The sequence below is a fragment of the Sapajus apella genome, unplaced genomic scaffold (assembly GCF_009761245.1).
Source record: "Sapajus apella isolate SASKATOON/1434 unplaced genomic scaffold, GSC_monkey_1.0 scaffold2, whole genome shotgun sequence".
Taxonomy (NCBI): domain Eukaryota; kingdom Metazoa; phylum Chordata; class Mammalia; order Primates; family Cebidae; genus Sapajus; species Sapajus apella.
In genome coordinates, this window is record NW_022436942.1 from 11,557,825 (window position 1) to 11,581,872 (window position 24,048).

Here is a 24,048-nt window from a genome sequence, read left to right on the forward strand (position 1 = left end):
TCACTGTGTCACCAGGCTGGAGTGCAGTGGTGTAATCTCAGCTCACTATAACCTCTGCCTCCTGGGTTCAAGAGATCCTCCTGCCTCAGCCTCCAGAGTAGATGGGAATATAGGCATGCACCACCACACCCAACTAATTTTTGCATTTTTTAGTAGAGATGGGGTTTCACCATGTTGGCCAGGATGGTCTTGATCCCTTAACCTCATGATCCACTTGCCTAGGCCTCTCAAAGTGCTGGGATTACAGGCATAAGCCACTGTGCCCGGCCAAAGATGTTTTCTAACTAATGACTTTGGCTATGTTTCTTAGAAATTAGTTTAAAATCAGCAACAATAGTATTTGCTTAATAAATCAGTGAAATTTTAAGCATAAATAATGATGGAGTAAAAAAAATACTCAGTAACTTACATTACTATTCTAAATCCTATATTACCTAGAGGGTTTCACATTCAACTCTTTTATTATAACTAATATTTTCTTAATTCTCTGGATTTAAGACTATGAGATTACTTGGTCCAGCATTCCCCAAAATGCATTCTCTAAAACACTGGCTCTGGAAAAAAAAAAAGCTAACAAGTTATTCCTCTTGCAGGGTGAGAAGGGAAAGGTTCCACAGTCAAATCAGATTAGGCAAATTTAGGAGACATGGGTTTCTTGAAGACCTTCTCAGAGATTTTCTTATGCTGATGTGCACTGTTAAACATGTGGTCATTTGATACACCATTATTTTATGCTCCACTAGAAAAGAGGGGGAAAAGTGGCCAAACTATGATACATTCTTGTCACAATTATTTTTGAGCTACATTTAGATTACCAAGATAGTAAAATGTAAAAGCAGTGCATCTTAGAATTTATGAAATACGGTAGTATGCATGGTTTCTCAATTTGATGATGAGATTCATTTTACAAGGTAAAATTAGTAGAATCAGTGTTCTTCAGATTATAATTTGAGAAATGATGAATGTCTAGTCCAAAACCCTCAAAAGGAAACCAGGACCCAAAAAGTTACTACTCACAGTCACATATCTGGTTGATGACAGCCAGGTTCTCTGGTCTGCAGCTTTCCTCCCTTAGTTTATTTGTCCATTCTGTTTCTCTCTTGAACCCGTGATTGGTTGCACTTTACCATACCTATCTATTGCTAACCCATGTGCCCACAGTCCACTCCTACTCCCATTTTCTCATTTTCCAGTCCTACCACCTCCCACTAATTACATCTACACATTCCTTCAATATCCTTCAGAAGAACTGTCATTACTTGAAATCCTGTTCTGAGAATCCAGCCTGCCATTCTGGGAGGAAAGAAGCATAATGTTTCTCACTTCTTCTACTCCCAGCCTCTATGGTAAAACAAAAGAGAAAGTGTTTATACAGAATCATAAAACTTTCAAGTATATAACTCCTTTCATCCTATAGATAATAAAATTTGGATCCAAGGTGACCATCTTTCTCACCAGAATGTAGATCCCTTAAGAACAGAGATCACATTACTTGTAATATGGCATTATTTTGATATATAAGATGATGTTACTTATTCACAAGCATTCATTCATTCAACAAATATTTATTGAACACCTATTATGTGACAGACACAAGTGTAGTTGCTGAATTGTAACAGTGAACTAAACAGACAAAAATCTCTGCCTTCCTGGAGCTTACTCTGCAGGAACCAAGGCCTTTCCATAACAGAAATAGATTTTTGCCTGATCAAACTCATCACATTTCCCAGAGACATTTTTGGTGTCCTCCTTTCCACCTCCATCTTTTTCTCCCCAATTTCTTCTCCCTTAAAACAAGGCATTTAAATTATACAGAACGAACTTTGGAAAATGTCAGCTAATATAATATAACATAATCTAATGTAATGACCCTCACCTGAAGGTCATATCTAATTATAAAAGATTTGACAAGAATGCTACGTAAATCTCAGTTTACAGATGCAGAATAGGAATAGAAGGTACAAAACAAAGATTCCTGGGGCCAGAAAGCAAGTTGGTTGTAGAAACAAACTAGTAAATAGAGATCAAGTGTCTAATCTCTTTCTTCATCAATACCAATAACATGATGAGAAGCTCTGAAATTTGCGGTGATATCTAAAATTTGCAGAAGAAAGATTAAAATACTATTCAAATGGAATATAATATAAATAGTCTCACTCTGTAGGCCAAGCTGGAGTGCAATGATGTGATCTTGCTCACTGCAATTGATCTGCCTCCTGGGCTCAAGCGACTCTCCTGCCTCAGCCTCCAGGGTAGCTGGGATTACAGGCGCCCACCACCACGCCTGGCTAACTTTGTATTTTTAGTAGAGACAGGGTTTCACCATGTTGGCCAGGCTGGTCTCAAACTCCTGACCTCAAGTGATCTGCCCACCTCAGCCTCCCAAAATGCTGGGATTACAGGCGTGACCACTGCACCAGCCCTCAAGGCGTATTTTTATAACATGCATTTTTAAATGACTAATACAAGTGTAAATATACTAAATGTTTTTTAAAATCTAGGAAATTGAAATAAATGAAATGAGGATTTAAAATTTTCAAGTAAATTGTTGAATTCAAACGCAAAGGCACAAAAGGTAATTTCACATAATTTGCCACTGCATCCTAATACAATCTATTTTAAAGAATGTTAAATTACACTGTACCTAGCAGAAGCAGTCATGAAATTCAATCTCTAAATAAAATATTTAGATGAAATTGTAAACTAGGAAAGGATGATAGTAAAAATTCATCAAATATCTATCCACAATGTTAGTGAAACTGTGAGCTGTCATTCATGGCTCATTCCTTCATTAAACTTGTGTCTCTTGAGAGCAAGAGTTAGCTCATTTTAATAAACCTTTCTATAATCTGTTACATAACATTATTGTGAATATGTTTAGATAAATAAGCATCGAATTACCTATGATTCCTCCAAAATCCATATTGTCTAGATACTCTAACCCTGTAGAATTATCATTTATTTTCAGAATTTATGTTTTACACACTTTACAGTCATTGTTAACTAATTAATTTCTCAAACAAAACTAAAATTTACCTTTTTTGTTCATGCCTATTTAAACTCTCTTGTTACTATATTTTATAATTCTTAATGTGTATAAAGAATGTATTCCATATTTAACAGAAAATCAAAAGAATCCACACTTAACAAACCATATGCCCAACATCTTATTCATACAGTCTTATTGTTACATAACAATTTAGCCTTAACTAATATTCATTGTCCACAGATAATTAAAAATTCATCTGGTAATTGGATGCTGCACAGCAACTTTTCAACATTAACTAAAACTTTATTATATCATAGAGCTACTAAAACAGTGTGTTTTAGAAAAATATAGGTGCAGCAGAGTATTCATTAGTCAACATTTTAAATATAATTTTTCTTAGTCTTCTAAAATACTTTCATTCATGCCAAAATCAATTCATGCTTAACAGTCAACATGTTAAACTAGTAACGTTTTCAATATTCTATAAAAATTCAAAACAAAGCAAAACAAAATGTGAAATTTTCTTTAATTCTTGGGTGGTCTGCTGAAGAAAATTTAACTGCATATAAAACTATAAATGACTGTTAAATCAGCTATTTGGATACAAGATAAGTTAATTTATGAAAACTTGTTTCAGTTTATAGAAAGTCTACACATGAAAGACAATTTCAATGAGATGTCCAAGCATAAGGGAGTTAGAATTCTATTGAAAATGGAAAAAGGTTTTGTGCTCTACAAATACTCTTTGAACATAATATAAGCAGAAAAATTTGTGGTTTATAAATCCATATGTTCTTAACTGGATATTCTTTATATAATTTTGTTTAAGTTTTCACAATGCACCTATGTGCTAATATCAATAATCTTTCATGCTATGAAAGAATGTAAACCTAGTGCCATCTACTGGAAAAAGTGGATACCATTCAATCAACTAATTGCAAATTATTTTGTGAATTTGTATATCCTTTTTTTTTTTTCAAATATTTGTTTCTTTTAAAAAAAAAATCCTCTCCACAGCATTTTAATAAAATCAAAGAAGTTAGGTAAGAAAAAGTTAGGTCAGAAGTTCGGTAAGAATGGTGAAATTGGAAAACTGAGGGCATTAATCTGAACACAAGGGACAGAATTCCTTTGGTGACACCAATACAGAAATCAGAAACACTGCATTCTGATGAGAGATTTATATTAGGTTCGTGCGTATCTTTTAGAACAGATGTTCTGGACATGTGGTCAAAGAGGCCTCCTTGAAGAGTTGCAGAAGACCTAACAAAAAATTTCTTGAGATGATATGAAAACATGTGTAGATGTATACATGTCTTTTCTGGAAATAAGGTCATAACTTTTATCAAAGCACTATGTAGGTGGTCCATATTTTTCATGACCCAAAAAAGGTTCTGAAAAACTAATATAGAAAGTCAATGCATTCAGTAAGTGAACAGCACACTGACGGCTTTGATTATTTTTTAAGTACATCAATTCTATGAATGAACTATTGCCAGCTCAAACTTGAATAAGTACTTATTACACACGTGGCCTTAATGCATATCTGTAGTATTTCCTCTCTACAAATGGAGACTTTAAAGTACAATAAACAATAATTTGCTGCAAAGAAGTGATTGAAAGGGCCAGAGTTCTTAATTCTTATGCTAAGTATAATACATACTTATTCACTGCCTCAAACAGTTTACTACCAAAACTCAAACTGTTTTCAAGAAAAGGTAAAAACAATTCTGGATAATATGCATTGAATCTGTTGCTACTTTTTGTTATTTGTTTAGCTACAATGTGATTTATGCTTATGGCATCCCCTATATTGTATTAATGCAATAAAGTGAGAAAAAAATTGTTAGACAATAAATTCAAAAGTAAGCCAAACTATGAATTTTACTTTTAATCTTCCCCTATAAAGGAGTTTCAAATAAAGTTGTATTCTCTTACAGCTATGACTTCACCTATATATAAATGTTCCAAATGTTTACTGATTCATTTAACAAATATTTATTAAGTGCCAGGCATTGTGTTAAGCTCTGGAGTCATAAGCCACTGATTCATAGAGTTCTAGTTATACAGATGATAGTCAATGACTTTCTAATGCCATTTGCAAAATATCTCTAAGACTTCTAATTGCTAATTAGAAAACTATGATATATTTATAAGCTACAGCCATGCGACTCTTCGATTCATAGAAACTATTAAATATTCTACTAAAGTCAAGTAAGAACCACAACCACATATTATGTGTATGATGGTAGAAAAGCAGTATTATTTATATCTGTAACTAGTACTATTTAGACAAATTTTGTTTCACCCTCACTTGGCTGAAAGCTACCATGATATCTAGTCTAAAATACAGTTACACTTAATTTTTATCTAGCATTAAAACTATGTTTAAAATTGTGCTTCCTAATTCGTCCTCAGATAATGCTTCAGTCTTGATTAAGAGGCAAGGAAGTCTAATGTTTAAACGTGGAAACTGTGTCCTTCCCACACAACCCAGCAGACTTCTCTGTAAGTTCCCAGCATTAGTCAGTACTGAGTTTTAAGATCTGATTAACCTAAAGCCAAAAGTAGAAATAAGTGACAGTTAATAAAAATCACAGAATTTCAGAACTAAATAGATATCTAATTTTCATTCCTCATAAAGATGAAGAAACTGTGATCAGGAAAAGTTTATTGTTCAAGGTCACCCAAGTTAAGGAAAGAGCTTTGGTTAGAGTTTTCTAACTCCTAATCCAGTGCTCTTTTTAATACGTAAAAGAAACTGTTGTAAGAAATTAGAAAAAATTCTGAGAAAGAAAAATTACCCTTAATTACAAACATGAGTGAACCATAACTCAGATGCACTTAATAAAGTCTAAATTAAAACTATATTTTATTTAAAAAAATACGAAGTAAAGAAAGTCAAAGCTGAAAAATAATAGATCACTCTTCTGGGATATGGCCTTCATGCAGGTCAATCCAGTTATAATCAACTTTAAGAGTCTGCTCCAATTATATTTTAGTTCTGGAATTATTTCATATTGAATAATACTCAAAATTAGTAGTGTACTGGCTAGGGAATAGACATCTTTTTGAGATTTCTGTTGTAATGGGTTTTGACCAGCAACAGTATATTAAAGCAAGACTTCAAACTTTCACCTTCACTTCCTATATTTCCAGTTTTGGCCTCTTCTCTCCCTACCCGTACAAAGTAATAAGGACTAGAATTCCCATTTCAATTTCGTCTTTATTTTTCAAAATTTAAACAGTTTGTTTCATTATTGTTGAAGTTAATTTCTTCAACATTACTATATATCTAAGAGCAAAATCCTGTTAGAGAAATTAATGATGATAGAGATTTTGCCAAATCCAAGATATAAAAAATGTAGACACTGGAAGACTGACTTTCATAACTTTAAAAACTAAGTGGTGCTTGAATGGTCAAGAAACTGTGGAATACTATTCTAGCCAATTCATTTTTCAAATTAAAATGTGTTTACAAGCCCTAGATAAGAGAGTTTCTTTGGGCTTTTACCACTACTCAGTAGTAAGAATAAAAGAAATCCGCTGTATATTTATTGGACTTGAATTCTGGTTCAGCTGGATGTATAAGTAAAATAAAGAGATCAGAACAACAGATCAGCATGGTTATTTCTCAAACATAAAGTGTATTTGTGAGTCCCATGAAAGTAAAAAATAGTTACATGAAACATAGGACATATTTTAAAGTTTGAAAAGTCTGTTGTATTAGAAAAACATAAATCTATATTAATACAAATACAATAATTTCCATATTAAACATAGTGAAGGCATACATGATGTTTACTAAATGCTAGCCACAGTTTTAAGTACTTTTCATATCCCAGTCTATTTAATTCTCACAGTAAGCTTTTCAGGTGGGTACTACTGTTATCCCCATTTTACAAACAAGGAAGCTAAGGCACACAGCTAATCAGTGGCAAAGCCAGATTTTAAACTCAGTCTGACCCCAGACAGAATTTGTTGTTTCAGCACTGTACTATAATGATTGACTTCTTAAAAACTGTCAGCTTTGTGGAATTTATCTTTAAATCGTTTTGTTATCAAAATTTAAAGATACTTATATTTCAGTTAAACAAGCTCATTATGAAACCCTTTAATCCTTGACTGTCCTATCTTGAGGAACACACTGTTAACTAATGTTGATTCTATAAACATTTAGCCTCCTCTCTATTTGGCAAACCCATGTTACAAGAACTATGCTGGATACTTTTACACATTGAACTTTTTCCAGAGGAAAACATCATTATGGATAATCTAAATAACCTCCATAGCCCACCTGTGATATGTACTGTACAGCAATGAAAAAGTTCTGCCTCGCACAAGAACTTGTGGTTGAGGTTCTCCCTCAAGATCATATACAATTCAACAGACAAACCTTGTCGGTTCTACAGCCTGAATCTCTCCCAATTATAATCTTTCTTTTCAACTCTACTGTAACGACCACAATCGAGGCTTCAGCACTTCACATCTCCTTCCAGCCTCAGACTCCTCCAGTATCCTTTACAGTGGCAGTGCAGGGGGATGTGGGGCCAAGGGGCATACTGAGAAGACTGGTTGGGGCCTCTATGCATTAAGCTTCAGTAGACCCTCATGTCACCACAAATGGACATAAAGTCTACATTTTTAAAAAGTGTATTTGCTATTTAAATATAGCTTCAAGACAAAAATATCTTCCTCTGTCTAATCAAATTGTCATACCAGCCTCTCTCACAGAAACATCTGGAAAACCAGCACTGACCTCCTACAATACTAAATCAATAATCTTTGTAAAATGCAAATGAAGTCATATTATTCCCATTCATCTCTCCAAGATTTAAATTCCTTAAAATATTATATAAAGTGCTTCATGATTTGGCTACCCTTCCTTCCTTACCTCGTCTATTTTCCCTTGCCCATCCAAACAAGCCATATGAATAACTGTATTTCTCTGAACATGCCTCGCTCTTTCAGGCCTTCACATTTTCCAATGCTACTCCTTTTGTTAGAAATGGCATCCCCACCACCCTGCTTAGAAACCCAACTAACTGGTGCTCCCAGTATGAGATTCAGCTTGAGCACCATATCCTCCATAAAGCCCTCCTTAAACTTCAGAGATCTTCCCTTCCTTCCAACATTTCTTTCCCTTAAAGAAAAGATCTAGGACCAACCTCCTCTCAATTACCATAACACACCAAGTATAAATACCTCTAGTCTAGCCAGGTCAACATAATTCAATGGTCCTCTCACAGTTTCATTTCCACCTTGTACTTGTTGAAAAAACTCAGCTTTACCTTATTTATCACTGTATCCTTACTGCTTAACACAATGCCCGGCACTCATAGTTAACATTTATTGAGTTGGAATTAAATTCTCTATACAATGTAGTAACAGATATGTACACTAATGGAAAAATGTAAACAATATTGATAATCGTCTTCACAGAAATAAAAGACAACCATTTTGGTTTTCATAATAAAATTAAAATATTAAGCTTATGATATAGACCTATAAAATTTGGGACTTTCATGCCTCACTTGTTTAAATTCTTAAAATCACATTTTTAAAACGTGCAGTGATTCTAATTTAAGAACCCACTGATGCATATTACTTCTGTTTATTTGGTCATTGTTAAGTAGAACTTTTTTCTTTTTAACTAAAATAAATTGGTAACTTAATTATGCTAACATTGTTCATTTTCATTTTTTCCTAAAGGAATGGCCACATGTGGAATGAAAAGCATTTTCATTATTCTTGATAAATGTCCTATTTTGTGTGATTTGGGGCAGTTTCTCACTCAGACTGCCAGCCTCTTATGAACGTTATGATTTGCAGATGTGTAGTGTGCATTAAAGAACAAGAAGATATCATGAAATATTAGTGACAATTATACACTGGGCAAGGAAACTGGACAATGTTCCAAAGGTTGTAAGGATTGTGGAAATGAATGTTACTCAAAGCAGAGTGGTGATTTATAACCAATTTCCGTCTTCAAATTAGGGCTCAAGTAAAAGAAAACGAAATTTAGCAAAGCATGATGGTGTATCATTTCCTGCAGCAGAAACACCCAGTTGGCCCGGTGCCTTCACTATGAACAGTACAACAAGCAGCAACCTGAGGGAAGCCCACAGGCTCGAAGGGCTACTGGCTGGCTCTTTGTCACCAAATGCAGCAGGTTGAATGCAGACATCACTGTGATATCTTCACCAACAAAACGAGAAGCAAAGAACAGGGGCAAGAGCTGAGTGGGAGAAAAAAACAAAAACAAGAAAAAACAAATTAAAACATCACAAATATTGAACACATTCATTGCACAACTGATGGCTACAGTTTTATCTGGAGCTGAACACATGCACATATTGCTAATAAATTTCAAATGCCTATTTTTGAGCCAGTGAGCTTACTTTCAATCTAGCTTTATTTGTATGTTAGAGATAAAATACACACTATGTAATAGCAGCGTAATCTGTGAACACAGTTTGCAAGAGGTTGAGAACAAAAGAGGAAGTTTAAAACAGTTGAAAGGAATTAGCATTTACTGAGTTTGTACCATGTGACAGGAACTGTCTGGAGCCTAATACACACATTGTATCATTTAATTCTTACAATAAACCTAGGAGGTAGGTTTTACGCCCCAATACATATGTGAGGAAACTGTGACTCAAAGGTCCAAGGGCACAAAGCAAATAACCAGTGGGAAAAGGACTAGAAAACCACAGACTGCAGAGTCATGTTCTTTCTTTACACCATGCTGCCTTCTAGCAATTATTGGCAAATCTCTCTCCCTGGAGAAGGCTATAAAATATCATAAGATTAAGAGATACATTTTGTTAGAATTTCATTTTGTAAAATAGAGAGCCAGAAATCCTAAGGACAAATAAGAGACTTCACTTTTGAAACAGCATTAAGTTTTAATAAAGCATGGCAAATATGAATTTTCATTTAATTGTATGATTTATAACTTCTAGGTCAATTCTGTGAATAATATTCATGATTTAGTAATAAAAAGTATAAAGTGTTTTTTAATGTATTTGGAAATGAATTAATTTTGTATTTGGAAATGAATTATGTGGAAGAATCTAAAAACTGTGTAGATATTAAACTTCAGAGAAAGTTCGATTCCTAGGATTTTCTTAAAAGTTTTGTACAATTTTTCAATTGATAAAGATTAACTTTAAACGGAAATGGAAAATATTAGATTAATAAACTTCATATTTGTTATTTCAAATTATCATTTTAAGTGACTTTAACCATTAAATGTCCAAAAATTAATATAAAATTAATGTCTTATTCATTTCCTGAACACTTCCCCTGCTCCCCACCCCAAAATAAAAGTCTGTTCCGGACTCTTCCGACCTCCTTGAAGAACAAACATATAATAAACAGTAATATATTTTACTAAATCACTCTGGAGGGTATCTGACAGAAATCTGCTTGTATTAACATGCCTGAACTCTGACTTCCCCAAACTAAACTCACTACGAGACTAAAATATTTTTGTGTTACTAACTGGAGACAAAGGAGAGGGAAAAGGAAGGTAAGTATCACAATGCACAGCCTGAAAGAACCATTAAACATAAATAAACATGTCATTTTCACGAGTGACTCCAGAGCAGGGAAAAGAGAGCATTCCTTTGGAGCAGACTACCGCACCGACTAATAAAAGATCAAAGGTCTATACCTCACAACACCATAAATAAAAATGTATTTTTTCCTTGTGACCCTTCTCTGTGAGGAATAAAGTGCACATGGTAAATGTAATTACTTAGCAAAGCTGCAGCCTCACTGTGCTTCCACAGCTGACCATAAAACGTCTTCCTATTCTGTTTCATCAACTCCTGTACCAGGCAGCCTGGGCGCCTACCGACCACCATGGCCATGTGGCTTATGTCAAAGCCAGCGCACAGGAAGAGAGGCAGTGATGTCACTCTGCAGGTCAGGGAAAGAACAAAGATGCATTCTACAATTAAAAGCTGAGGGCCGCAAATACAGGGAGCCCTGCAGCATGACATGTCTGTGTGATTTAATATTCTGCGTTGCCTGTATTTCTACCCAAATAGCCAGGGCTCCATCTAGTGGCAAAATAGTTTTGCCCAGTTTTTTGAAAACAGAAGACCCAAACAGTATGACATTAGCGCCAACAAAATGGGGCAATGACAATGACTGCTTTCAGAGCAGTCTAGTTTTTATATTGAAGAATGCAAAAAGCACAATTTTTCACACTGTTCTCCATTTTCTAATCCTACGAGGAATGCATTTCATAGGTTAGGATTTGATATTATCCTAATTATTTTAATGCTTGCATGGATAGTAGGAAAGGAGTGAAGTTTGCAAAATGCATGCAAAGTGGCATTACTCACAAACCACTCAGAAAATATGTAGCTGAGATGTAAAGTGAAAAACAGTTCAAAAAACAGATGTATGCATCTTGATGCCTTGGTTAAATCAAACTCATAATCTTACACTTCCACGGAACAAAAGAATCATAGTTAATATGGCTCTAACATGTATTTTTATGCTGAAATGGTTTAACAAAATTATTTTTAGCTCATGTTTTCCATCTCATTAATGTTTACACTTTAACAAACAGAGCTAAAACACATATGTTACCGTGAAAGATGGGATATCACAAGAGATGCGTGTGATCCATGGACACAGACTGTCTGGGTTTGAATGCTGGTCATGCCCTTAACCAATTCTTAACCTTGGACAACCTGCTTACCCTCTCCAGGCCTCAGCTTCCTCACTTATACGATAATTATTAAATAAGCTAGCTGGTAAAAGGTACTTGGTACAACTCTTGGCACATAGTATATGCTCAGGAAATGTTAGTTACTATTATTATGTAAATATGCCAAATATTTGCTGCAGTTTTAACTGTATGAATTAGAAAATTTTAACAGTCCTTTTATATCTACCCTTACTTAGAGTTAGCAAGCTATTCTCCAAAGAATCCTATTTAGGCCAGAAAACTACTACTTGGTAGATTTCCAAAGTAAATCATCCTAAAGAAAACAATAGAACAGAGAAATCCTAAAGATAGCAGTTGGCTGTGCACAGGGTATATGCCATGCACTACTCTAAGCACTTCACATATATTAGCCTTTTAATCCTCACAACCTCATGAGGCACATACTATCATTTTCCCATTTTTAAATATAGAGACTGAGGCATAGGGAGGTTAAGTAATTGGCCTAAAGTGTCACAGTTAGTAAGGGACAGGGACCTTAAGTAATTGAGTAATCTAATTTATACATGTAAACTCGGGCCATTTAGCTCCAATGTCAGTGCTCTTGACCACTATACAACTGACAGTGAAAAGCCTCAGGATGCACTAGCCAACTCTAGATATTCTGATTCTATGTTTCCCTGCTAGGTAGTGTGATAAACATGTAACAAGGAAACTTAATTCAAGAAGATTACTTAATGGCTAGGTGAGATGGCTCACGTCTGTAATCCCGGCACTTTGGGAGGCCAAGGGGGACAGATTACTTGAGGTCAGGAGATTCAGACCAACTGACCAACATGGAGAAACAAAAAATACAAAAATTAACTAGGCATGGTGGCAGGCACCTGTAATCCCAGCTACTCGAGAGGCTGAGGCAGGAGAATCACTTGAACCTGGGAGGCATATGTTGCAGTGAGCTGAGATTGTGCCGCCACACTCCACCCTGGGCAACAGAGCAAGACTCTGCCTCAAAAAAAAAAAGGTTACTTAGAGATTCTCTCCCTTGACACTGAGAGGAAAAAACAGGGAGCTAAGGAGGTGAAAAGTCTGAGACATTCTCAGATTTCTAGATTTGATCTTTCTAGTTCTATCACATGCAACTTCAACTTACAACTAACTATCCCATATAATTAGTAAGGGACAGGGTCTTTAAATAATTGGGTAATCTAATTTATACCTGTGAACTCAGGCCATTTATCTCCAATGCCAGTGCTACTGACCACTAGACAACTGGCAATAAAAAGCCTCAGGATGCACCAACCAACTCTAGATATTCTGATTCTATCTTTCCCTACTAGGTAGTGTGATAAACAGGTAATAAGGAAACTTAATTCAAGAAGAATTCACCTTCAAATTTTTTCTCTAAATTCCTTGGATATACCTTCAGAATCTGTAAAGCTAACTCTACATTAATCTACCAAAACTTCAGTATGTACTTTTGAGGACCAAACAAACAGCTACTTCCACTCCCAGACACCCTAAATTCAAGTTTCAATTTGTTAGCTTTCTTCCATTTGTAATCCCTGAACTGCCTGAGTGAAGACCATTGCCAGAAAAAGTCCTAGTCCAAAAAGAGGCAAAAGCTTAGCATTAAACACCCTGTAGAAATCAGCATTGAGCAAGGATCCCAGAAAATCCATAATTCTCCAAATTTATTCTCAACTTCCTCACTTTTGCATTGCCTTTTATTCAATTAACTACATGGATGAATAACATTTATAGATAATCCACCTGCCTTGGCCTCCCAAAGTGCTGAGATTACAGGCGTAAGCCACTACACCCGGCCTAATCGACATGTTATTTTTTAAAAAGCCAGACAAGATGTCTCATGAATCTTCCTAATTTCCCAAAATATCTGGTAGATAATTTTGAAAATAGTGGGTATTACTGAACCATACCTAATGAGCAGTATCACATCATGTGTTAAGAACATAATTAGATTCCATAATTGTCCATAATTTCCTGCTTAAAACATTTTGATGATTCCCCATTGTATATCACAGGGTTCTCCAAACCATGTTCTGAGAAACACAAGATAGCCCTTCAAACAAGTTAAGTGATCAAAGTCATGGAAATTCTAACCAATATACAGAGTCTGAGAAGTCTTCAGCAAATATACCTGCTTAACTTTGTCTCAATTGGTGCCTTTGAAATGTTTTTGATCATACAAAACCCCTTTCTGTCCTATCACCCAAACCCCAGGAGAAGGAGTGGCATTCTGGTAAATTCTTCTGAGAAAGCCCAAATTCCTAAACAAATCACCTAAAGTATCTAAAGTTCTGCATTCAGCTGCTGTCAAACTCTTCAGCCTTTTCTCTTGCCACACCTCCACAACCCACCACACCCCACACTCCTGCCATACCAACATGGTGGTAATTTTCCTGATAGGTCAGCTGTTTCCTGTTTCCATCTCCATGTCTTCATTCCAGATCCTTACTATCTTTGCCACCACTCCCAACCCCTACCATTCCTAATGCCTCCAATTCTAGTCCACAGTATAGCACCAAATATACCATCACATCCCCTGTAACAATTTTCAGGGCACTGATCTGCTTAGATATCTCCCTCTTCTAGATTATAAACTCCTCAAGGACAGTGACAGTGTCTTTCATCCCTGTATCCGGGTACCTGGCACATAATAGTCATTCACTTATCGAGTGAAAGACTATGAAAATGACTGACTATATGGAATTGGTTGATCAGGATCATCATTTTCAATGCTGCTATTTCTGCCATTTCAACCGTGAATAGTGCTTAAAGGTAATAATTTTAATTAAAATCTATTAGCTATATGATTACTAGTTCCTATAAAGAGCTGGAAAGTTGAAAATGTAACCTGACTTGAAATCCAAAAAAAGTTCAAATGCCCTATTTTGGTCGAAAATCTCTTCTACTTCATCTCCTCCATGAATTCTAACTTCCAAAAATTTGATTAAAGTTAGTCTGCTAGGGTTCTGTCTTAGGTTTATCTTTTTTCCCTTTTACTTTCTTCCCTGTAGTTGAACAATAATCTTCCAAAGAAAGATAGTATAAAAAGGAATCTAGAGAACTCACAAAGTTGGTAATTAGCTCCAGAATAAATTAGCTGATTGTACTAGGGGTTTTAAAGTGTCAAACATAAAGGTCAAATCCCTTTCCAATAAATGCCAAAGGAATATCTACATCAGTGATTTCACAAGCTAGTAAAATGCTCCCTTCCACCACACCCAGAACCATAGGAGCCAAGAGTTTTGGGTTTTGTCAAATAATGACCAAAAAATGTCTCAAAACCCTAATCTCACCATAATATCAGAAAAGACAGATTATGTGGACACCAAGAACTAGAAAGTGGCCTCAAGATTAAAAAAAACAACAACAACATTACTTTAAGTAAAATATATTTAGTTTTGTGGGGAAAAAGTTCTATTGTTGCTATTTTTCATGCTATTATGAACAGAAAAAAACTTCATCATGGGAACCACTAATCTACTTTTTATAGAACTACAAAGTTCTATAAAAAACATCTTTGTTTTCATCAGAGCAGTGCCTAGCAGTTTATGCTCAAACGGTGTTTGTTGAGCAAGTTAATCAACCAATTAACTACTACTTGAAATCCATAGCTCATTGGCTAGGATTTGGCATTAGTTTCGTTAAACAGAGATCCTTTTGTGATTGAATTTAAGAAACAATGCTTAGTTGATCTTTGAAGTGATTTTAGGAGATAAATGTTTTTAAGTTACTCAATTCACCTATATAAATTGCTCCTACACGGAAAACAATGTATTAGGTGCCGATGAACATGTAAAGATGTAAGATACAGTCTGCGCTGTTAAAAAACATATTATCTTAAGGGGGAACATGAGACATAAGCTAAATGAGTTAACAGAGGTAGAAGGCAAGTGTTAGGGAATTTTAGAGGAAAGAGAATTGCTTCCAACTTTAGAAAAGAGAATGGCAGGGATATATAAGGGTTTGGAGAACCAAAGAGAAGCTGTATGAAGACTTTTTATTTCTATTCTTTCCTTTCTATATCTCTAGGGTTACCCATTCTCAAACTTTTTGATCTCAGGATTCCCAACACTCACCAAATTTATCAAGGACTCCAAATACCTTTTGTTTACATCATTATAAATATTAATATTTACTTATTAAAAATTACAACTAAGAAATTTTTAAAATATTTGTTTACTCCATTAAAAATAACAAAAATAATTTACAAAGTGACTATTCTTAAAATAGTAAAACATTATTTTAACCTGAAAGCTTAAATAATTTATAAAAATGGCATCTACAGTAAAAATTAACTGTATTACCCAAAATAAAAATATATGTATAATAAAAAGTTTTATATTTTTGCAAATCTCTTTAGAATATCTAACTTAACAGAAAACAACTGAATTCTCCTCTCTTCTTCTGCAATCATGTGTTGTGATGTGTTGTTTTGGCTGAAGTACATACATGAAGAAAATCTGGACTCACACAAATAAGTAGCTGGAAAGGGGAGGAATATTTTAATAACGTTTTCAGATAATTGTATGTTTTCTTCTTTGATCAACAAATGGTAGTCTGAAACCATATCAATGAACCTCACACCGTTACATTAAAACCCATTGGTCTGTCTTGCATTTTGAATGGACCTTCTAACCTTGCATGATTTTGTAACATCCTGCACTGTTCATTTGGAAAATATTGGTTCACTGAGTGATACAGATCTTTCATATGTTGAAACATTTCATTACATGATATCAAAAAACATACTCATTAATATCATTACTGATTTCATCAGAAAAGTTTTTAAATATTGAGAAGCTGTCAAGTACACAGTAGGAGATGCAAGTTTTCCAAAATTTCCACGTAGATTTTACATATTCTTACAACTTCAACCATCACTTCTTGATAGATGAATACAAAGGTCTAGCACCAACTTTGAACCAAGCTCTAATGCTTTATCTGCTAACATCTACTAGATAGTAATAATATCAACTTGCATTTTTGTATATGCTATGATAGTCTTATAAACTTGTAATAAAGCCTTTAGTCCCCCTGTATGTTGTTATTTAATATTTGCATGTATACATCTATGATGAGATTAATGATAATCATTTTTGAGCACCTGTACTATGTGTATGTGTATCTGTGTGTGTCTTTCTGTATGTGTGTATGTATGCAACCTCATTTAATCCTCACATCAACCCTGAGATAGGTATTCCTATATGTAGTAGGCATCACTACTCTGTATACAGTATTTCTGGCTGTCCACCTTCCAGGCACATGGTAGAAATGCACTTTTTGGCCCCCTTGGGAACATGGGGCTAGCTCTGGGCAATACATTGTGAGCAGAAATGATGATGTGTATTACTTCCAAGCCAGAGAACTTAACTGTTGGTGTAAGACCCTCCAGAGCTTTCTTTCCCTCTGTAGCAGGGACCAGCAATACTCTATTATTAGATGGTGGCTGCTCCATTAATCACGATCCTGGGATAAGGAGATACGGAGCAGAGCTCCCATCTGGCCCACAGTGAACACACAGTACAAACAGGAACTAAACCTTCAGTATTTTAAGCCATTGGGATTTGGGGGCTATTTGTTCCAACAGAAACCAAAGTCTAGAGAATTACCTGCTTGAGGTTATATGGCCAGTAAATTATGGAGACAGAATTTGAACTGAAGTTTATTTTAATCTCTTCTACTACATTACAAACTCCTCAAGGGCAGGGGCCCTTGTGCCCCCAGACTGATGTCCTTGTTTTAGAAAACAGCAGAGTCTGGAAGGATGAGAAGTCTAATGCCAAGGACAGTGAGACCACTTCCCAAATTCCATAGTTTCTCTCTCATTAGTCATCCCTTCTATCCCTAAATATCCCAAAGAGATTCTTGATTTAGTCAGAAGATACAGCTGCTCTCTCATATTCAAACATTAAAGACCAGGAGACAGCTGCTTTACTTTGATCACTCAGAGCTCACAAACTGTCTCAATATCAAAAACTAAACACTTTCCTCGGCTGCAAAACTGATTGAGTAGCTCCTGGTCACAATTAAATGACAATGTGAAGATCTTATTTCCTGAAGCAATTGGAAGCTTCCTGGACACTAAGCACATTCACTGCAGCTTTCTTAGTGATCTAACAAGTCAATGCCTAAATCCAGACCTTACAGATACAACGTTTGATTTTAAATCAATCAACAAATACAAGGAAAATCAATCTATTTGCCATGATGCTAGAAAAGTGTCTGTTCCTTCCAGCAGCTGAGATCATGACCCTGGAACTAATGAGAAGGAACTACATTATAGCTCACATTGTGACCTGGAAGTAATCAATGTGTACATAGTCATAACAGTATAGGCTTTTAGAGGTAACCTATGGACAAATATTTGGCTGTGACTTCAGAACAGACTGTGAACATTAGCAGCTTCACATTGTGAAACAAAAAGTATATAGCAACAAAAGGTAAAGAAGCCTGGAAAGAAAGGAGAGGAAAGATTCAGAGTATCAGTGTCCTCTGCTTATGAATTAGAGAGTTTAGGAGACACCAACTAGACTGGAAAATGCTAAATGATCCCTAGAATCCATGGTCCCTTCTTTATATTAGTAATAGAACCCCCTGAAATTTTAGCTGAATATACAGCCTCATTTCTCAGCTTCCCTTGCAGCTAGATGTGAACATGATACTAAGTTTTGGAAAATGGAATGTAACTCAATATCATGTATGATCTTTCAGGTCACCTCCTTTAAAGACAAAGTCACTTGCTTTGCATTTCCTCTTCCCTCCTAGAAAATGGTAACAACTATATCAGCACACTTGAACCATGAGAAGGAAGGCACTTGATGAGGAAGACAAACCTAACAGGTCATGAAGCAAAGCTATTCATCAGCCCAACCTTGGACCATTATGTGAAAGGGAAACTTCTACTTTCTGTAAGTCGCTCCATTTGTATCTCTTTTTCAGAGCCCCTTAGCCTATAGTCTATCAAAAGTCTAACAATTGTAGACAGAAGGTGAAGAGATAGCAGATAAATACTTTCATTTTGTAACTGATTATTATCTGAAATTAATGCATCAATAAATAGCACTATATATTAACCAAAATTATGAAAGTACCTACTATAATAATGATTTTAAAACATGACTTAAGAGAAGTGAGACAGAAATAGAAAGAGGTAGAGTTGTGGGCAGTTTTTTCACCTTAGCTCCCCTGTACCAAGAGCCATGTGCAGGTTTTTTTTAATAAAAATAAAGCTTATACATAAAAAAAAGATCCAGTGCCTCAATGGACCATTTTATCTAAAGAAAAAACCTGCTAATGCAAGCTGACTAAATCCTATGCCTAGGACTATAAACTACAGTATCTATATCTATCTCTAAAAGACTATTTTTAATGAGCTAAATATAAGCCTTAAAAATATATAGCCTTAAATCATATTTCATTTATTTTAAGTCAGAACTTTGCCACCCATTCATGGAATAAAAAGTTTTAGCATTCGAAACTACAGGTAAGTAAATGCTCTTGTATCTGAATTTTTGCATCCCTCCCCGTAAGTTTACATACTGTTGCAGAAAATAGAAAATTATTAAATAAAATTATAATGATGGCTTGCATCTGATACAGCAGATAAAAGAGAAGTTTTATGAAAATGGGCTCCTATATTCCACTAAAAAGTATATTTAATCACTTCTATCAACTATCCTTTGACATGATGTGGGGCTTAGGAAGGAGGAAAAGTCCTGAATGAGATCATAAAGTAAAAGTAATAAAATATTTCACAGAGAGGCGAACATCACTCACCGGAGCCTGTCAGGGCGTGAGGGGATAGGGGAGGGAGAGATACCTAATGTAGATAACGGGGGGATGGATTCAGCAAACCACCATGGCTTGTGTATACTTATGTAACAAGGCCGCACATTCTGCACATTTACCCCAGAACTTAAAGTATAATTTTAAAAAAACAGAAATAAAGTGTTTTGCAAAATTTCTACTTTGTCCTACAGTGGTTTTCTTCATGAATTTTAGGTGATTAAAAGATGTTTTTAAAAGAATCAGAGCATTCCATATATCTTCAAATTGCTTATCATATCCAAAACTCAATTCATTTCTTACTTCCTTTCTTCACAAATTTGTTATTCTTTCTGTATTTCCTTGTTAGAAAGTAGTCCCATCAGCATGGTGTGGTGGCTCACGCCTATAATCCCAGCACTTTGAGAGGCCAAGACAGGAGGATCACTTGAGCTCAGGGGTTTGAGATCAGCCTGGTAAACATGGTGAATCCATGTTTCTACCAAAAATACAAAAATTAGCCAGGCGTGGTGATGCACGCCTGTGGTCCCAGCTACCTGGATGGCAGAGGCGGGAGGATCCCTTGAACCCAGGAGATCAAGGCTGCAGTGAACCAAGTTCGGGCCACTGCACTCCAGCCTGGGTGACAGAGTGAGGCCCTGACTCAAAAGAAGAAGGAAAAAAACAACAATAGACCCATCTATCCAGGCACTAAAACCACAAACCTGGGAGTCACCCTCAATTCCTTTCTACCATAACCATTCATATCCAAACAATACTATGTGCTGTCAATTTTATTTCCAAGATACTGCTCAAATACATCCCTTTCATCTCCCATCTATAATCAGTAATGGCCTCTTACTGGTCTTCCTGCCTCCAATCTAATTCCCCTCACATTCACCCTCCACACTGCTGCAAAAGTCCTGTGTGCTAGCTCTGACCATGCCATAAACCTGCATAACATGCTTCTATGGCTCATTAGAACCCACAGGGGAAAGAAATCCAACCAATGTATCCCTGGTATTCAAGACTTACCAGGTTTCTTTCTTTTCCTATGTATAGAACTTCAACCAACACTCTCTGGTACACTATATGCTTCATGAACTTTCTTGTCCCTTACTTTATTTCTACTACTTCACATGATATCTAACCCTTAGCAGGCATTTAGTAAGTATTTGTTAAATAAATACAACGTTCTGATGATAGCCAACCATTTATAGTTTCCCATACGGCCTTGTCTATCCTCACCATACCACCCATATCCTCCATCTCATGTGCAGAATGGACTCTTTATTTTTATTTTTAATTTAAATTCCGGGGCACATGTGCAGGATGTGCAGGTTTATTACACAGGTAAATGCATGCCATGGTGGTTTGTTACACCTATCAACCCATCGCCTAGGTATTAAGCCCAGAATGCATAAGCTATTTTTCCTAACACTCTCCCTCCCCCACCCCGCCCTTCAACAGGCCCCAGTGTGTGTTGCTCCCCTTCCTGTGTCCATGTGTTCTCATTGTTCAGCTCCCACTTATAAGTGAGAATATGTGGTGTTTCGTTTTTTGTTCCTGCATGAGTTTGCTGAGGATAATGGCTTCCAGTTCCATTCATATCCCTGCTAAGGATATGATCTTGTTCCTTTTTATGGCTGCATAGTATTCCATTATTTTTAAACCTTCAAACACAGTTTAGGTATCATCTCTTCTGGGCAGGATATTATTTACAAATCATTTATATTTAGGATATATTTAGATATAATTTCTTTCACAGTTGTCCCCCACTTTCTTCTCCCTATCACTTCCATTAGAAAATGGATCAGTTCTCCATCCACACTACTTCCTACTTCAGGATCTCTATTATTGCAGTTTGAAGTTTAGGTTCATAAATCTGTTTCTCTTATAAACTCTTTGAGAGTAGTCAGTGGTCTTTCACCTCTGGAATATAAAGGCTCAATAAATGTTTTACTATCACTGAACAAATGGCACCTCCTGTTTTCTCCCATCTTTGTGCATAGTGTCCTAGTTCTTTGGGACTAGAGTCCTGTATTGCTGTCTAGGCAGTGCAGTACACAGGAAAAAGTCCAAACTGGGTTCAAATCCTAACTCTATCACTTAACCAGCTGATATATTTTAAGCAATTTAGTTACTCTCTTAAGATCCTCAGCTTCCTGCAGAACTCCACAGACCCTCAGTTTCCTTACCTGTATGATTGTAACGTATACTTCATTAAGTTTTGGAAGAAATGAGAGAACATTTTTGAAAGCATCTAGAATCATGCTCAGTGAGTTTTACTTCCCTTATGAAGATTAAAAAGTAAGGAGGTTTAAAAGAAAGAGAGAATGTATGTATGGAAGAGAGAGAGAATGTATGTATGGCTGCGGTGCATGCATGCATATGAGTGCTGGAGGGTTTAATTAATTTAGTTTTCACAGGGAAAGAATGAGGTGATTGCCTAACACACAACTTAACTAAGATTACTTTTTCCATTTCAGCAATTATGTTTTAGCAACTGTCAGAGAAATCATTATATTTGACAAAAGAAATTTCAAATTTTGTGACCAACGATTTCAGTGAATCATATAGGGTGATCTAACATTGTGTATGCATGAAGCAAATACACTAATAAAATAAGTATTTGACAAAATTAACTGTTGGTCAACTCCAATGTGAATAACACAACGGAAATTATAAAACATTGGTTGCAATTCAACTAAAACTGATAATATCGCTTACTCTCATTCAAAAACAAATCTGTTTTAGGGCTTATAACTAATTTTGCATTATGACCCAATGAATTATTTAGGATATTACAGGTCTTGAATTCCTAGCAATAACCTTGTGTCTAATATAATTTGTCACCTGAATTTGTAGTAAATTCCTTTGTTCTTAGGTTGTTTTTCTGTATAGAATGCTAGCAACTTAAAAAAAAAGAATGCTAGCAACTTTTTATATTCCATAATTAAAATGCTATTTGCTTTATGTTATTCTAAAGGGAATTTTCCAGCTTCCCAATTATGCGTCTTTGGAATCCTCTTATCAATTAAATGTTGTTTTGCAAGGGAGACTTAACATGTTATATAATAGTCTTTAATTTCCTCAGATAACAAACGGGCTCAGGAAATAAATAGGCATATATCTTTCCCTACCAAAAAGAAGAGAGACATCAAAAATACACTCGAGCCAAATGATGTATGACTCAAATATCCTTAAGGATAGTTAAATTAACATATAAAAGTTGTGGTGGTAGCCACTGAATGCAGTAGATGTATGATTTAATGAAAAAGATAAAAATAATCCTTAAAAGGGAGAACATACAATACAAAAATCATATAGAATGATCCATAAAATAACAACTATTCAACAATAGTTAGTGGATCTATAGGCCCCACTCTAGCTAACAAAGGCAAGGCAGAGAAAAACACAAGAATCCTAACTTTCTCCTGTAGAAAACAGTCAAATGCTACCACATTATTTATTTTTTCAATTTAATAATTAGGTAAGGCTCATGATGGTTTTAGACACTTTTTCAAGGTCATAGAACCTAAAACCATCCCTATGAAAGATAAAAGTGAATAAAACATAGAAGGTCAGGCACAGTGGCTCATGCCTATATTCCCAGCACTTTGGCAGCTGAGGCAGGAGGATCACTTAAGCCCAGGAGTGCAAGACCAGCCTGGGCAACATAGTGCCATACCTTCCTTATATAATTTTTTTTTTTTAAGTAGCCAGGTGTGGTAGGCATGCCTATAGTCCCAGCTTTTTAATACTTAGGAGGCTGAGGTGGGAGGATCATCCGAGCCCAGGAGTTCGAGGCTACAGGGAGCTGTGATCGCACCACTGCATCCCTGCTTGGGCAACACAGACCTTGTCACAAGACAAAACAAAAAACCTCACAGAAACCACATGCCAAAAGATTGAAAACCAAGGTGGGTAAATCACTAAAAGAGCATAAAACTATAGTACAAAGGGTGCCATCAGATATGTCCATAACATAAAATATAAATGATTTAAATGTGTCTATTAAAAGTAATGTCTCTCATATAAAGTTAAGAAACAAAGAAATGGCCTAGAAGGATTTTTTTAAAAAGCAAAGAGAAAAACAAATTGCTTGCACATGAATGTGCACACACGTACAAAGACAAAGGTGGCAATACAAATAAATACCTTTCAAAAGAGAGCTCGTTCATGTTCTTCCTCAATCAGATTCCTACCAGTTCCCATTAAAATGATGAGTATAAAAATAGGGGAAAACCTACAACAGCACTAGAAACTAAAAAAGCATAAACCCACCTTGAAAAACTGCCGCTATCGTGCAGAGAAAATATATTGAAAAAAAGGCCAGCTCCTAACACATCTCATGCACAAATATTATTACTGCAAGTTAGTGAGATTCAACAGATTCCCAGTGGGATTCTAAATAGAAGGAAAGGCCAGAGAGCAGGTAGGCCATGAGATATGGAGAGCTTAATAACTGTCACAGGGACTATCTGAATCCAACAGGAAGCACTAACAAGCACCTCTGACATCGGAAGCCACATGAAACAAGGGTTCTGTGGCAATGCTCATGCCTGGATTTCAAAGGATT

General features: G+C 35.7%; 1 protein-coding gene across 5 annotated transcripts in view; it reads right to left on the bottom strand.

Annotated features, from left to right (window-relative positions):
* The window catches only part of MSRB3 (methionine sulfoxide reductase B3), a 182,048-nt gene that overhangs the window by 142,529 nt on the left and 15,471 nt on the right, over positions 1-24,048 (bottom strand). For 2 of the 5 annotated variants that reach the window (XM_032288312.1, XM_032288317.1), the window contains exon 2: positions 9,101-9,227. The exons of 1 other annotated variant lie outside the window; for it this stretch is intronic. In XM_032288312.1, the coding sequence (XP_032144203.1) occupies positions 9,101-9,176 (76 nt within the window). In that variant the 5' untranslated portion in view covers positions 9,177-9,227. Of the gene's footprint in view, positions 1-9,100; positions 9,959-24,048 lie in introns of those variants that run through there. 2 more of the 5 variants (XM_032288305.1, XM_032288295.1) reach the window with 2 other exon arrangements.